Source organism: Acartia tonsa, chromosome 14 (assembly GCF_053477335.1).
Source record: "Acartia tonsa isolate MP-2025a chromosome 14, ASM5347733v1, whole genome shotgun sequence".
NCBI classification, from domain to species: domain Eukaryota; kingdom Metazoa; phylum Arthropoda; class Copepoda; order Calanoida; family Acartiidae; genus Acartia; species Acartia tonsa.
The window spans coordinates 18,145,145-18,158,930 of record NC_137273.1 but is presented as its reverse complement, the minus strand read 5'-3'; the positions used below and the strand labels follow the sequence as shown (position 1 = coordinate 18,158,930).

General features: G+C 33.3%; 1 protein-coding gene across 3 annotated transcripts in view; it reads left to right on the top strand.

The window, feature by feature from the left end:
* Nucleotides 1–10,456, top strand: part of LOC145306539 (uncharacterized) — a 52,135-nt gene extending 41,679 nt beyond the window's left edge. The window contains exons 11-20 of one of the 3 annotated variants that reach the window (XM_080148714.1): nucleotides 218–294; nucleotides 657–686; nucleotides 1,698–1,752; nucleotides 2,364–2,467; nucleotides 2,953–3,009; nucleotides 3,954–4,111; nucleotides 4,657–4,720; nucleotides 5,393–5,620; nucleotides 9,393–9,694; nucleotides 9,922–10,456. In XM_080148714.1, coding sequence (XP_080004840.1) covers nucleotides 218–294; nucleotides 657–686; nucleotides 1,698–1,752; nucleotides 2,364–2,467; nucleotides 2,953–3,009; nucleotides 3,954–4,111; nucleotides 4,657–4,720; nucleotides 5,393–5,620; nucleotides 9,393–9,449 — 830 coding nt within the window. In that variant the 3' untranslated portion in view covers nucleotides 9,450–9,694; nucleotides 9,922–10,456. Of the gene's footprint in view, nucleotides 1–217; nucleotides 295–656; nucleotides 687–1,697; nucleotides 1,753–2,363; nucleotides 2,468–2,952; nucleotides 3,010–3,953; nucleotides 4,112–4,656; nucleotides 4,721–5,392; nucleotides 5,621–9,392; nucleotides 9,695–9,890 lie in introns of all 3 variants that reach the window. The other 2 variants (XM_080148715.1, XM_080148716.1) reach the window with 2 other exon arrangements.
* The last annotated feature ends 3,330 nt before the right edge of the window (nucleotides 10,457–13,786 follow it).

Here is a 13,786-nt window from a genome sequence, read left to right as displayed (position 1 = left end):
ATTTCTGTTTCTTTTATATAAGGATTATATGACTCATAATGGGATTCCTGGTATCTGCTTGAATTGAACAAGCTAGATTCCAGTTGAAAAAATGAGATTAATAAATTTTGAAGACAGTTTTAGAAATTCACTTTTCCCTTATGCTATTTCTAACAGACGGACATTTTGAATTATAGAATAGATTCACTTCTAGAAATTTTACTTTTGATTGTTTTAGAAATGCGTAAAAGATTCCAGTGCGAAGGTTGCAAAGAAAAATTTATCAACAACAGTAACCTTAAAGTTCATATGAAGGTATTTTTGTGACTAAACAAAGGCGTTTGACAGTGTCCTATAAGCATTTACATTATAAAGGGAGGAGTAGGTTGCGCTAAAAATCCGTAAATGTGTGAATTTTAAGGCTTAAAAATATTAGAACGATAATATTCACAGCCGTTTGTGAGATCTTCTTTAAAATTCACTCACAAGACTTACTAATTATTTTTTTGCCAAATGAAAGAAGTTGACAGTATCCCTTCTCAAATTAAAGATTAAAACTTAATTTCATACAATATACAATACAGGTATAATTTGGTATTTTGATGTCTTCTTAAATTCAATAGATGGTGATTTTTGGAATAAAATAATTTTAAATTAATGAATTTTGTATATTTTAGGTTTGCACGGGCAAAGTTAGAGAATTTCCGGAAAGTTTTCTTAAATTTCATTATTTTTTCATTAACAAAAAATAAAAATCATTCTGTCAATTTAAATAATATAAAATGGATACATAGGAATTTTTTACAAGGTGATATTTCAAAATTTTAATTGATTGCAAAATCTACAGACAGACTGATAGATAATACCTTACGTTTATTAAAGCGTAATAAATTTTGACTGCTTGAATCAGGCGAAACTCATTACCCTGTTAGTATTTCCAGAAAAAAGGTCGTGCAATCAAAGGTTGGTTATCTGCAGGGCGTTTGACCATATATTAATAATGCAGGGGATCCCATGTAGAATATACACCCTTGGCACATAATTAAGTAATATTTTGTTCAATTAGATCTCGAGGTGTATCCTGTTCTTTATAGGCTTTCCAAAACTAAGTTTACATAGAAATATAAAGGGGGGGTGGGGAGGGTTAATGCAACCATCTCGTAATCAATGATTAAATGGCACTTAGAATTCGAATTTCGATTTGAAATTTTGCATGAATAATCCTTGGTATGTCTGTTTTCCCTAAATCGAACAAAAAAGTAACGACTGGCGGCTCAGCCGTTTTGCCATTTGCGGCTATCTTACGAGTAAATTAGTCACGAAACCTATCTCCACATAATACTTTTGGTCGCTCAAAAACCTTATCAAACGATTCTAGCTAGTAGCTGTTGGTACTAGAAATTTAAAAAATGGTTATTGCTATAATTTAACATAAATTAAACCAAAAATATGTTATAAAAAGTTGATTCCGACGTAATTAATAATGAATTTGCCCTGAAAATAGGCAAAAAACGGCTGAGCCGCCAGCCGTTACTTTTCCAACTTTTTGTTCGATTTAGGGAAAATAGACCTACCAAGGATTACTCATGCAAAATTTCAGATCGAAATTTGAATTCTAAGTGCCATTTAATCATTGATTACGAGATGGTTGCATTACCCCCCCCCCCCCCACCCCCTTATTTAAAAATATGAAATGAAGAAAACTTGAAAATTTGCAGTGTAAAAAATGTGGAGAAGTTCACTACAATAAGACTGATCATCTTGAACATATGGGTAAGTTATTGATTTATTGATAATACTTTTTATTGATTGATAGATTAGTTGTTTTATAAATAGATAGGTATATTAATGGATTTAGTGATGAAATTCATTTAATTAAGAAAATATTCATATTGAAGATTGCTAAATGATTTATTTACCTATTGATTGATTTATTGATGTAATGTATTTAATAAAGAATTTATTAATGAAATTATTGATAAATTATTTATAATGAGTTTAAGATTGCTAAATAAGTTATTTATCAATAGATAGATTGATTGATTGAATAATTGTTTGATAGATTAATTGATAGATTGATAAATTGATTGATAGATAGATTGATAAATTGATTGATAGATAGATTGATAAATTGATTGATAGATAGATTGATAAATTGATTGATAGATAGATTGATAAATTGATTGATAGATAGATTGATTGATAGATTGATTGAATTAATGATTAAATTATTGATTGATTGAAATATTGATAGATTAATAAATTGATTTAGTGATGTAATGTATAAAATTAGATTGAAGCTATTTGATTGAAAGATTGTTTATAAATTTATTGATAGTGGTTATCATGATAGTTTGATTGATTGATTGATAAAATTATTGTAGCCCGCGCGCACAATGTAGTAAAGAAGCATGGTTGCCCCATCTGTCACAAACAGCTGAAGAAAACTTCGGACCTGAAGAAACACATGGCAACCCACTCAAACCAGGTAGAAACTTGCTCAGGACTAGTACACAAAGTTTTATAACCACATTGTCTTATTCGTTGGCTCAAAAACTTTTGGTGTTTTATTTTATTGAATTTTGATTGGTTGGTTTAGACACTAGTAGTGTCAAAACTTTTCAACCAATAATTCTATTCTACAGAAGATTTTTTAGTCCTTCAATTGTGGATGTACATTAATTTATCGTCCATTGTCTTATCCATATATACCTAAGAGGAGCTATTATGTTAAGGTACATCTTAGCTAAGAGAAAGAATGAGGATTTCCACCTTTGGTTTTAGTATTACAGATGTACATAAAACAATTTTAAGGAGTTGGAAGGGGAAGATACTAACAAACGACATATTAACTTCCTTAATAATTTTATTAAAATTGAAGTAAAAAAATTAAATTTTTATTCTTATTGCGTTTTAAAAAATTGATTATTAATTCCATTAAAACAATTTTGTATAAACTTAAAATGTTTTCAGAAACCGTTTTCTTGTGAAGTCTGTCAGAAGAAATTTAAGACTGAATCTTATGTAAAGGTAAATTATTATATATGTACACATTTTACTTTAAAATATTTTTGTGTGTGTGTGTGTGGGGGGGGGGGGGGGCGGGTGTTGTTAAAAAACCGTGTTTTTTTTTAATCAAAACCTATAACCAACCACCCAATAAAACCATTGAATGTAAAATTTTAAATACTGAGGCCGGGCTTTAAACTAGCCACTGTTTTCAGGAAGTTTCAGGTTTTAAGAGGAAAAAAAATTAGTCAGGATTTCATCTTTTAGGGGTCTATCTTAGTATTTTTATTTGTTCTCCCCCCCCCCCCCCAAAAAAAAAATGGGATATAGTCCCTTTCGTAACATCGCATCTTATGGGGCGATTCTTCGTATTTTTCACAGTAACTTTTCTCCTATTTCTAGCCCCTGCGGGGGGCTCTAACCCCGCGGGGCCAATTACCTAACCCTGTGGGGCAATCACCTAACCCAATATAACCTTAAATAACCTATAAAAAGCCATTTTAAAAATACGACGAATCGCCCCACATGGGGCAATGTTACGAAAAGGACTATTCCCAAAATATGTTTATATATATGCTTGTGTGTTATACCCATTCATGGCACTTTTCTTATTTTATCTGATACTAGCGGCTACGCCCCTAGAGGCCTCTAGAGTGGCACTTTAATGTTTTTTTTTTAAATAATATGTTATCAATCTATGTTGCATTCAAGTCTCTATACGCAGAATTTTTTTTGATTTTTTTGTGATTTCTTTTGGGAGGGTGGTGCGACTCTCCCCAAAATAGTCATAAACCTTTCCGGGACCTATAATAAGCTACCCTGTTAAGGAGAACCCGATCGGTTCAGCTGTTAGTGAGTTCCTTCGGTACAAACATACAAACACAAAAACAGACATTCTGTTACTTTAGTATAAGGATTTAATTACTCTGCTATTTATGGAGAATGACATACTTGTCCTTGTTTAGGTCCACATGAAATCTCACTTCCCTGACAGCGAGATCCCCGCCCACTTGCTCGAGCAGCTGGTGGCCCAACAGGCGGCCATAGCCGCGCTCACTGGCAGCCCGCAGAAGAAGATGCTCGCAATGGGCGGACGGTCAGACAGCCTAGATGATGTTCGAAGGTAAAAATATATAGAAATTTTCAATCCCTGTATAGAAAAAGAGCTCGGATAAATGAAATGATAGCCAGATAGATAGAAAAATATAAATAGACAACACATTACTATCCTTTTAAATAAAGTAGTAAGGTTTTTTAGATAAGCTTCACATAGGCTTTACTTGCGATGATTTAGGCTATTTTCGCTCATCCTATCCCTTCGAATTTAGAGCCCCCAGATGAAAGTGGCCAATACCTGGGGTGCCAAAACTCTGCAGGGCTACCCAGTAACCAATATAACCTAACCTAATGTGAAAAAATGCTGCCTAAACTGTCATCATTCAAGAAAAGAGTTGCTGAATATTTAGCCAACCAAGACTGATGACTGCTGCCCAGTAAACCTCTTATTATAGCCCTATGTTTGGACTCTCAAGAGTATTATCAACATAAACATAAATATAATTTATTTCAAAATAATGTGGGGGGGGGGGGGGGGGGTAGTTAATTTGTCCGTAACAAAAAACTGCTCCAAATAGTTTTAGACATAATTAGATTATATTTTAATTTTAGCCCAAGCTCGGAGGGTCCACTTACTGATGGGCTCCAAGATTCTGATTCAGAACAGAATGGAAAGGTGATGATTTATTTAGTTTTATCAAGTCGGGAGGGGACATTAGACTGTAAATTACACTGGTACCAAATGTTTTATAACCTAGTTATCCATTCGTTTGGCTCAAAAAGATTGGGTACTTATGCTGAATTTTGATTTGTTAATTCCAAACTTGTGTCAATTCTCAATCAATAGTTTAATCTACAGATGGGGTAATTTTTTTCATTGGTGATTTACATCGTTCATTGCCTTATCCCTTAAGATTTTCGAATTTTTGTCTTGACAGCATGTTGTTCTTTAGTCTGTTTGTCTCTAAAATTATTAATTCTGTCAAATTAAAAACTTTAATATTAAAGCACCAAAGTGCAATAGATTGTGTTTTAGCTACAAGGTTACAATTCCAAAGCCTGTTACATAAAAAAAATTAAAGCTTCCGTTCCCTAAACTCTGACTGCATTGTTTACTGTGCATATACTTCACTCTTAAGTGGAAAAATTTTGACCATGATTGTCTCATTTTATTTGATACCTTGCCAATACCCTACAAAAGGGCAATACACATGTTAACACCTAACAGACAACCGACTAATTGATTGCACGATCTTTGAATGGGAGTAAGTTTCATTAAAGGGCTAAGACATTTTATCACGCTTAACATTTTTAATATCTCTATTCTGATTGTATTCAATACCTTTAGGACATGGAAGATGATGATGAGCGGGAGCTGATTATCGAAGAAGACGACATTGTAACAGCTGATCACGACACTTCCGCTCAGATGGAGTACGATGACGTCACAGATTCTCCCGCCATTTCGCACAATGATGATGCTGAGGTGGAAGAAAATGGCGCCAAAGAAAAACAAAATGGCGGCGACGTTGGGACTAAATTGAAAGCTCCCGTTCAAGAGATATATCCTAAAAAGGTAATGATGACTTTTCTCAACTGACTATTATTCTGTTTATCTGTCTCTAGCGCCCTATAAACCTCTAGGGGCACTTAACTGCAATTTTAAAAAGAGAAAGTAGAATAATAAAGGGATTAAGGGTCATTTTTTGGTAGGGTGGAGATATCCTCCCTTAAAATAGTTCCAAACCTTCCCTTGAAGCGTCACTGTAAAGGCAATACATATCGGTTCAGCGGTTAGCGAGATCCTTCGATACAGACAAAAAATGATCATACTTTGGATTGTTGCACCTCTAAAGGTACTTTCTAGGATTTTTATCCCTTTGCTTTAAATAATTTTGCGACAATTTTTTTTATAAACCTGAAAACCTTTCTGCTGGGTAGCCAGAAAATACTGGGACATACCTGTTAGATTAAACCTAATGGCAAAGTTATTCAAGAAATAAAATTTTGTTTTCCCCTAGTACAGTGCAGTGTGTAAACGACATTTTGGATTTGATAGCCACTTTGTTTTACAGTTAGTAGATTTTGTCTTAAAATTTTGGAAGATTTTTATAACTTTTAAAATTGAATATTTACTTAAAACCTCTTTAGTTCATTTGTCGGCGTACTCTTTAAAATTCTGTTGGCAAAAAGCAAGTAAAGATATGTTTAAAGCGTATTTAATAAAAGTCCGCTTTAAATCTAATGAAATAACTTGGTCCCTTTTGGATTTAATCATCCTTTTTTGTACTTCAGACAACAATTACGACTTTAAAAACGTACATAGATATATATATGTATGCAAGAATTTCCTGTTTAGTCAATCTATCTATTTAAATCCTGTGGGACATATTAGATTGTCTAACACAATTAAGTTGAAAGGTCTATGCGATTGTATTTAGAATTGGCTAATAGATATACTTGAATAGATAAGCAATCCAAAACACTAGGATAATTAGTTTTTTGAATGTGCTTGGTTTTGTCTTTTTTTCTCTTGAATGATTTTCAGAAATGTTTTTCTACTGGTAATTTGCATCTTTTAGGCTATTTTTTTCTCTTTGAAAGTGTAAGGTAAATAGATTTAGTATTTTTTTGGAAATAGCATTGAAGCAACATCTGAATTAAACATTTTACAGAACAGTCTTTACTCTTTAGATAGGCTAGGTTGATATAGTCAGGATACCGTAAGGTTTATGCGTTCCTTAGGGTTTGGGTGCAGTTTGTGGTTGAAATCATTATCTTATCAATTACCTCATACGGGCAGGGATGCTTTTCTGTCCAAACTCCCGGGGTAATAGGTTAAGTAACACCCATCAGACAACCAACTCTTTGATTGCACGACGTTTGTATGAGAAGTCCTAACTGTGCAATGCATGGTAATGATTTGCGCCTGTTTTGGGCCAAGACATTCCGATATTAATGTCGCACTCGGGTTGGAATCGTATGGAACCTAACTTTTTTTTTGGTGTGTTCGTCACAAACATTATTTTAAAGCTTCCCTAAAAAAATAATGGACGTTTGCAAGATTATAATGGACAATTCCCGATACTCTAATGTGAATAATTCGATTGCTAAGTGCAGGTAAGACTGTACATCATTTGACTGCAGTCGTCTATGTACGAATTAGTGATAAGGTTTCAGATTGTATATTTTTCTTTGAATTGTCATCAATAAGACAAAATATTGTGTTTTATGCATCTTATTGTACAAAGCATGCTATGATTATCATCAATGAAGCTATTGTACTTTTATTAGCGGAAAAAATCAGGTAGGGAAGGGACAATGGGCTGTTTATTTCACTAGTCCCCAAAGCTTTATAACAACGTTTTCTTATTCGTTTACTTAGCAGTTTTGGTTGTTTGGTTCATTAAGTTGAGTGTCCATACACTAAGTGTATTCTACAGATGATGTAATTTTGTTTATCATCGTTGGAATGTACATCAATATATCGGTCATTATCTTATCCCTTTAGATTCCTGGGAATTTTTTTTTGAAAAAGAGCAAAAATGAGGGTTGATAGAATAACCCCCTTTTCCTAATTTCAAGCTATCATAAACAAAATTTTATTGGCGGAAAAGACTAAACAGAATTCTATAACTGCCACATGTCTGTCTCTGCACAGACTCGCCTGATGCAATTTTCCTACTCCCAATAGAATTAAAGTTCAATCATTGAGATGAAAGAGGATAGACCTATTCAACATTGACAATGAAAATTTATTTCAATTCCTTGAACCTAAAAGTGAAGGATATAAGCCCCCACACCACCACCATCCCATTTTTTTGACGCAAAAATTTGTTTTGGTATAATTTTGGTCGGAGGATATGACAATGGCCGACTAATTGATGTACATCATCAATGTTAATACACAAAGTTACCCCTTCTGTAGATTACAATAAGTGGTTGAAACGTATGAATACTCAATTTAATAAATCAACCAATAAAAATTTATTATAAGTCCTCAAAGTTGTCAAGCCAACGAATAAGAAAACGTTATTATAGAACTTTGGGGACTTGTCTAATAAACAGACTATTTTCCCCTCTCTCAATGGAAAAAGTTGATAAATTACTTTTAGGGTTCCACCTCTTTTCATACATTTTTGATTCGAACAATTTTTTTGTGGGTCAATGTTTTTTCTTCTTTGGGGGTGGAGGCTTAGCTCTATGGTTTAACCTTCAATAAATTTGTAAATAGACATCATTGATTAATTTCAGTTGATTGTCATTACGTTTCAAAGGAAAATCCAATTCTGTATATTTCATTTAGTCTGTTAAAACGTAGTTAACAAAGAGGAAAATTTAGAAAAAAATATACAGATTGTTACCTAATGATTTTCAAATATTAGATAAGCGGGGTTAGAGTCCCTTTCGTGACATCGTCGTATTTTCACAGTAGCTTTTGAAAGGTTATTTTTGGTAAGGCATTTAGCCTCACAGGGGTTAGAAATAGAGGAAAAGCTACTGTGAAAATACGACGAAACGCCCCTTAAGAGGCGATGTCTTGAAAGGAACTATACCCGAAGTGAAGCCACTATATAAGTAATCATCTCCTCTTGATTATAATTTGATTATGTCTAATCTAGCAACTGCGTAATCTATCGATCTTTCTTTGTACATGTATGAAATAAATCCTTATATAAAAGTAACATAATGTCTGCCTGTCTGTGTCTTTGTGTACCGAAGGATTTCGCTAACCGCTAAACCGATATGTTTCTTCTTTACCCTAGAAGCCCCTAGAAAAATGCGGATATTGTCCCTTTCGTAACATCGCACCTTATGGGGCGATTCTTCGTATTTTTTACAGTAGCGTTTCTCTCATTTCTAGCCCCTGGGGCAATCACCTAACCAAATATAACCTAACCTAACCTAAAATAACCTATAAAAAGCCATTTTAAAAATACGACGAATCGCCTCTTATGGGGCGATGATACGAAAGGAACTAATCCCAAAAATCCCCCACTCAAATGGGGGAGACTGAATATAATCTTATATCAAATGCTTTGCTTAAATCAAACTGCTTATAACTAATACCTACAGAAAATGTATTCCGGATATTGACTGTTTATTACACTAGTACCTAAAGTTTTATAATAATGTTTTCTTAAGCGTTAACCCAATAACTTTTTGTACCTTTATTGAATTTTGATTGGTCGTTTCAATAATGGGTGATTTTGCGTATCATCATTGGGTATATACATCAATTTATCGGCCATTGTCTTATCCCTTAACATCCCTGGGTAAACCTTAGGCCGCTATCAAATGCTTTATTTAAATCAAACTACCAATAATTAATACATTCATTTGTTTAGGATTTGTACGTGTCCCAGATTAGCAGGCTGAGATCTCCAGAAATTGGAACAAATTAAAAGAAGATAAACGGACATAGTAGAATTGTAAAGTAGCTGGACATCTCAGCTACTATCCAAATCCAAATATAAGAACAAATCCTATGAAATTTCGTAGGCTACCCTAGTGCTAAAACATCTTTATAAACATACAAAAACAACCTTACTACTTTTTTTATAAAATAAGAAAACAAGCTCAGAAGCTTTATTGGATTTAGCCTAGAAAAAGAAACATTTGAACTTTTAAAACGTATAAAAGATAACGGGTATAGTCCCTTTCGTGGCAACGCACCTTAAGGGGCGATTCTTTGTATTTTTCACAGTAGGGTTTCTCCTATTTCTAGCCCCTGCGGGGCCAATTGCCTAAACCTGTGGGGCAATCACCTAACCCAATATAACCTGACCTAACCTAAAATAACCTATAAAAAGCCATTTTAAAGATATGACGAATCGCCCCTTAAGGAGCGTTGCCACGAAAGGGACTATTCCCAAGATAACTATAGTAATGTCTTTCTAAAAATCTTCCAAAATAAATCTATTAAAACATTTTTGTCAGATTAAAAACTGATTTTATTGTCAGAAATCTTTAATGAAATTTAGCTTTAAGTTTTGTAAAAAAAAATATATTTTTTAAGTTTTATAAAATCGTGCAATATTGTATTGGAATTTATTATTTTTTATTATGGACAAACCCACCTGTATTAATAGGTTACCAAAGGCAAAATTAATAAGAAATAAAGAAGATTCGCTAAACGTATTATTTTTTATTATAATTAATTTAATTTACCAATTTTATATATAAAACTTGTTCTAATATGGCTTCAAAACCGATTAATATCCGTTAGATTTTACCCTGTTCTTAGCCATACTGAAAAATCCTGTATTGTATCTTATTATTGACAAAGCTGTCTTTAATACGATGCGATAAATAAGTATTAAAAGGATAAAAAATATAAATGTTACTTTGTTATAATGATTTTTATTGTATTTTGATTAAATTTAGTTGTAATACACAGTGTTTCAATTCATATTTTGTTTCTTATTCTCCTGTATTTCATTACTTTTTTGAACTAATCATTTTTTTGTGTAAATCAGCGCGGTTTGCGAGATCTTACTTAGTTTATCCTCCCCCCCCCCCTCCATTTCAAGTTTTTAGATAAGTATAAAAATTTATTGGTTTATTCATATTTTTTCAATGATACAACGACGAGAAAGTATTAAAATAAAGCTTATATACCTATATATAAAGAAATTAATTCTGAAAAAAAATCACAAAACCAGTACGTGTTTTTTAGCTGTCGTTGGGGGGCAACACATCGTAAAATTGACGACCTCTCCATTTGCCCCCCAATTATTATTTAGATTTGTTGGTTATACCTTATTCCTGGATCACAAGCCAGCTTATACCATTAACTAAATTAATTCGGAAAAAAATCACGAAACTTATACGTCTTTTTCAGCTGTCGTTTGGGGGTAACACATCGTAAAATTGACGACCTCTCCATTTGCCCCCCAAATATTATTTTAGATTTGTTGGCTATACCTTATTCCTGATTAGAATACCCTCAAACTCAATTAAGACTAGTGGGCAGTTTGCACTATTTGAAAAAAGTATTTCATTGCCTATTTTAGGTTAGGTTATAAGCAGGAAAAACAGATTGATATTCTGACAAACAAAGATTTTCCCACAACCGATAGTGGACAAAATAATGCCACGGTCGTAGCGGATCATGCGTCTTATTGGAAGGGCAAATTTCAGATCTCAGTTTTTGCTATTTGATTTACTATTTTTCTCTATAAGATAAAAGCGATGCTTGCTAGATTATCTGATTCGCTATAATATAAAGGAAAATTTTTCTCAAATCGCCAAATCTGGGGTCTGAAATTTGACCCTTCCAACCTGACGCAAGACGCATAACCGCTACGACCGTGGCATTATTTTGTCCACTATCTTCTTACCCACCCCTCTTCAATTTTATGAAGAAAAAAAAATATACTTCCACCATACTTAAAAGGTTTCGTGATTTTTTGTAGCATTGATTGTTAGAATAGCTACCCCTGGTAGAGCATGGCTAGAAATCAAATTCTTTAATTAGATATCTGTATTCGAAAGGGGTAGGAAATACAAAATAAAATAGCCCAAAACTATCCTGGGATCTATGTGAAGCTTCTCTAAAATGAAGAACTTTGTAGTTACCTATCGAAATCTTAAGACAAAAAACCTTACTTCTTTTTATAATAGTATACACCGGTGTCCTGGATAGGAAACAGGTTTCTTTTGATATACGTCTCACAAGACCTATGTAGTCATGACCGGGAGACAATGACAGTTCAGTACATGACTTTCATTAAATCACAGCTGATCATTTTTGTGGCTTTTTTTTGAAAATTACTTTTATACCCAAATTTTCATAGTTTTTCCTTCAAAAATCACAATTTTCTCACATTTGCAGCTTAGTTAACTTAAATTTACACAAGAAAAGTATAATAAATACAGCTGAACTAAAAAACTGTGTTATCATTAATAACAAAATCTTTAAGAATCTTGAATAATCTAAGATTTATAGTCTAGAAATGAAATAAGAGTTATTTGAAGTAAATATTTGAATTGATGTCTAAACAACTCTTGTAATTAACTTTAAAAAAAATATTTCATGTCCCTGTTGCATGCCTCATGACATATTATATTTTTAAAACAAGTTTCCTTGAAATATTAACAAGTTATCCTGCTCAATATTGGTTCCTGGCTGATTTGATGTCTCAACATCAAAACAATATCTGCTTGGAGTATAACATATATATCCACAACCACAGTTGCCATGTTTAAAGTCCTATATTACCATATATACCAGGCTACAATTGAATATACAACCAGTCCTTGGTTCAAAAGAGCTTAGTAGAAGGTTAATATTTTTAACAAGTGGGATTATCACTTGTAAGTGTTTGACATGAACTTGGAATCTGTGTAAAGACCAGTCTATAGCTGGTCTTGATTGAGTCTCTGCCTTTTGTACACACTGCTTGTCTTTACTACTGATTAAATGTCATAGTGAGAACCATGGAAGGTTTTACATAGGTGAACCTACAGAATTATTATAGATACATATTGGATTCTAAGCTGGATGAATAATTTGCAAGATAGTGTATTCAAGATAGTGTAAGAGCAGCTAACTGACAGGAGAGCACTTGGCTCATAGCTTGAAGAAAATAATAGTAGCTTATTACTAGAGTGAATGTGAATGCTGGTTACATGATCATAACTGGATTTTATTCAAGTGTGATTTCCAATGGCGACTTTAAAATCCAATTTGAAAATAAACACAGGCAAGTTCTTTGTCCTAAGCAGATCAATACTACCCTTCCTAAAAGCTACCAGTAGTAAAGGGACCTAGGAAGGTGTTGAACAGGAAGACCAAATTGTAGGATTAGCAAAGCAAAAATAAAAGGCAGTTTGTCTATCAAGTGGTGTTAAATTTGGAATCATAGACCCACCTGACTTTCAATCAGCAGAGAAGGCGGAAACCATGGTGAATTTCTGAGTAATAGAGAATGAGAGGATATGAGCTCTTAGCTGAAGTAACTAAGGCAAGGGAGTCTTAAAGACCATGTAGCTAGATGCATGGCAGTCTTGGCTTTCATTCATGGAAAGATCTCTCATGACAGTAGTTGGTTCATAGGAAACCAAAGGAAGTAAAAAGTAAGAATACTTGAAAGTTTATTCTGAATCTTGAGGTTATCCCTTTATATGGCAAAAGTCAAGCCACAAGTTCAATAGCAAACAAGTGCCATAAAGAAAGAGTCAAAAGTGTGTGGAATTGTTGATTAACAAACAAGGTCAGAATTCTAAACTGACTTCCATCAAGATTAATAGGCTGGGTGAAACATGTCAGCCGGCTAGAATAGAGGTCTGGCTATACCAGGGTGGAGAGAGGTACCCTGTTTAGTGGAAAGTATTATGAGGCATACTTGTTAAAGTTGAAGGACAGGGACGGTAACTTTAACGTCTTTAAACAAGAAGTTTAACATGTGGATTGATAGGAGATAATGTTTTAGTGAAAGAAATTTTATGTTGTGGAGTCAAAGGCAAAGCCAGATAGATTGAATCATGTTAAAGCCAGGTGAAAGCCTATGGAGGCTAGAAGCAGTTCTGACGTGTAAATTTATTGTTGAACATTAATTCAAAATAATTAACTCTTACTCAATTTCTAGACTACAAATCTTATTCCATTGATTCTGAAAGATCTTGTTATAGGTGATAGCACAATCTTCAGTACAGCTGTTACTTATTATACTTTTCTTGCGTAAATTTAGGCCAACTAAGCAGCAAATGTGAGAAAATTGAGATTTTTTTAGGAAAA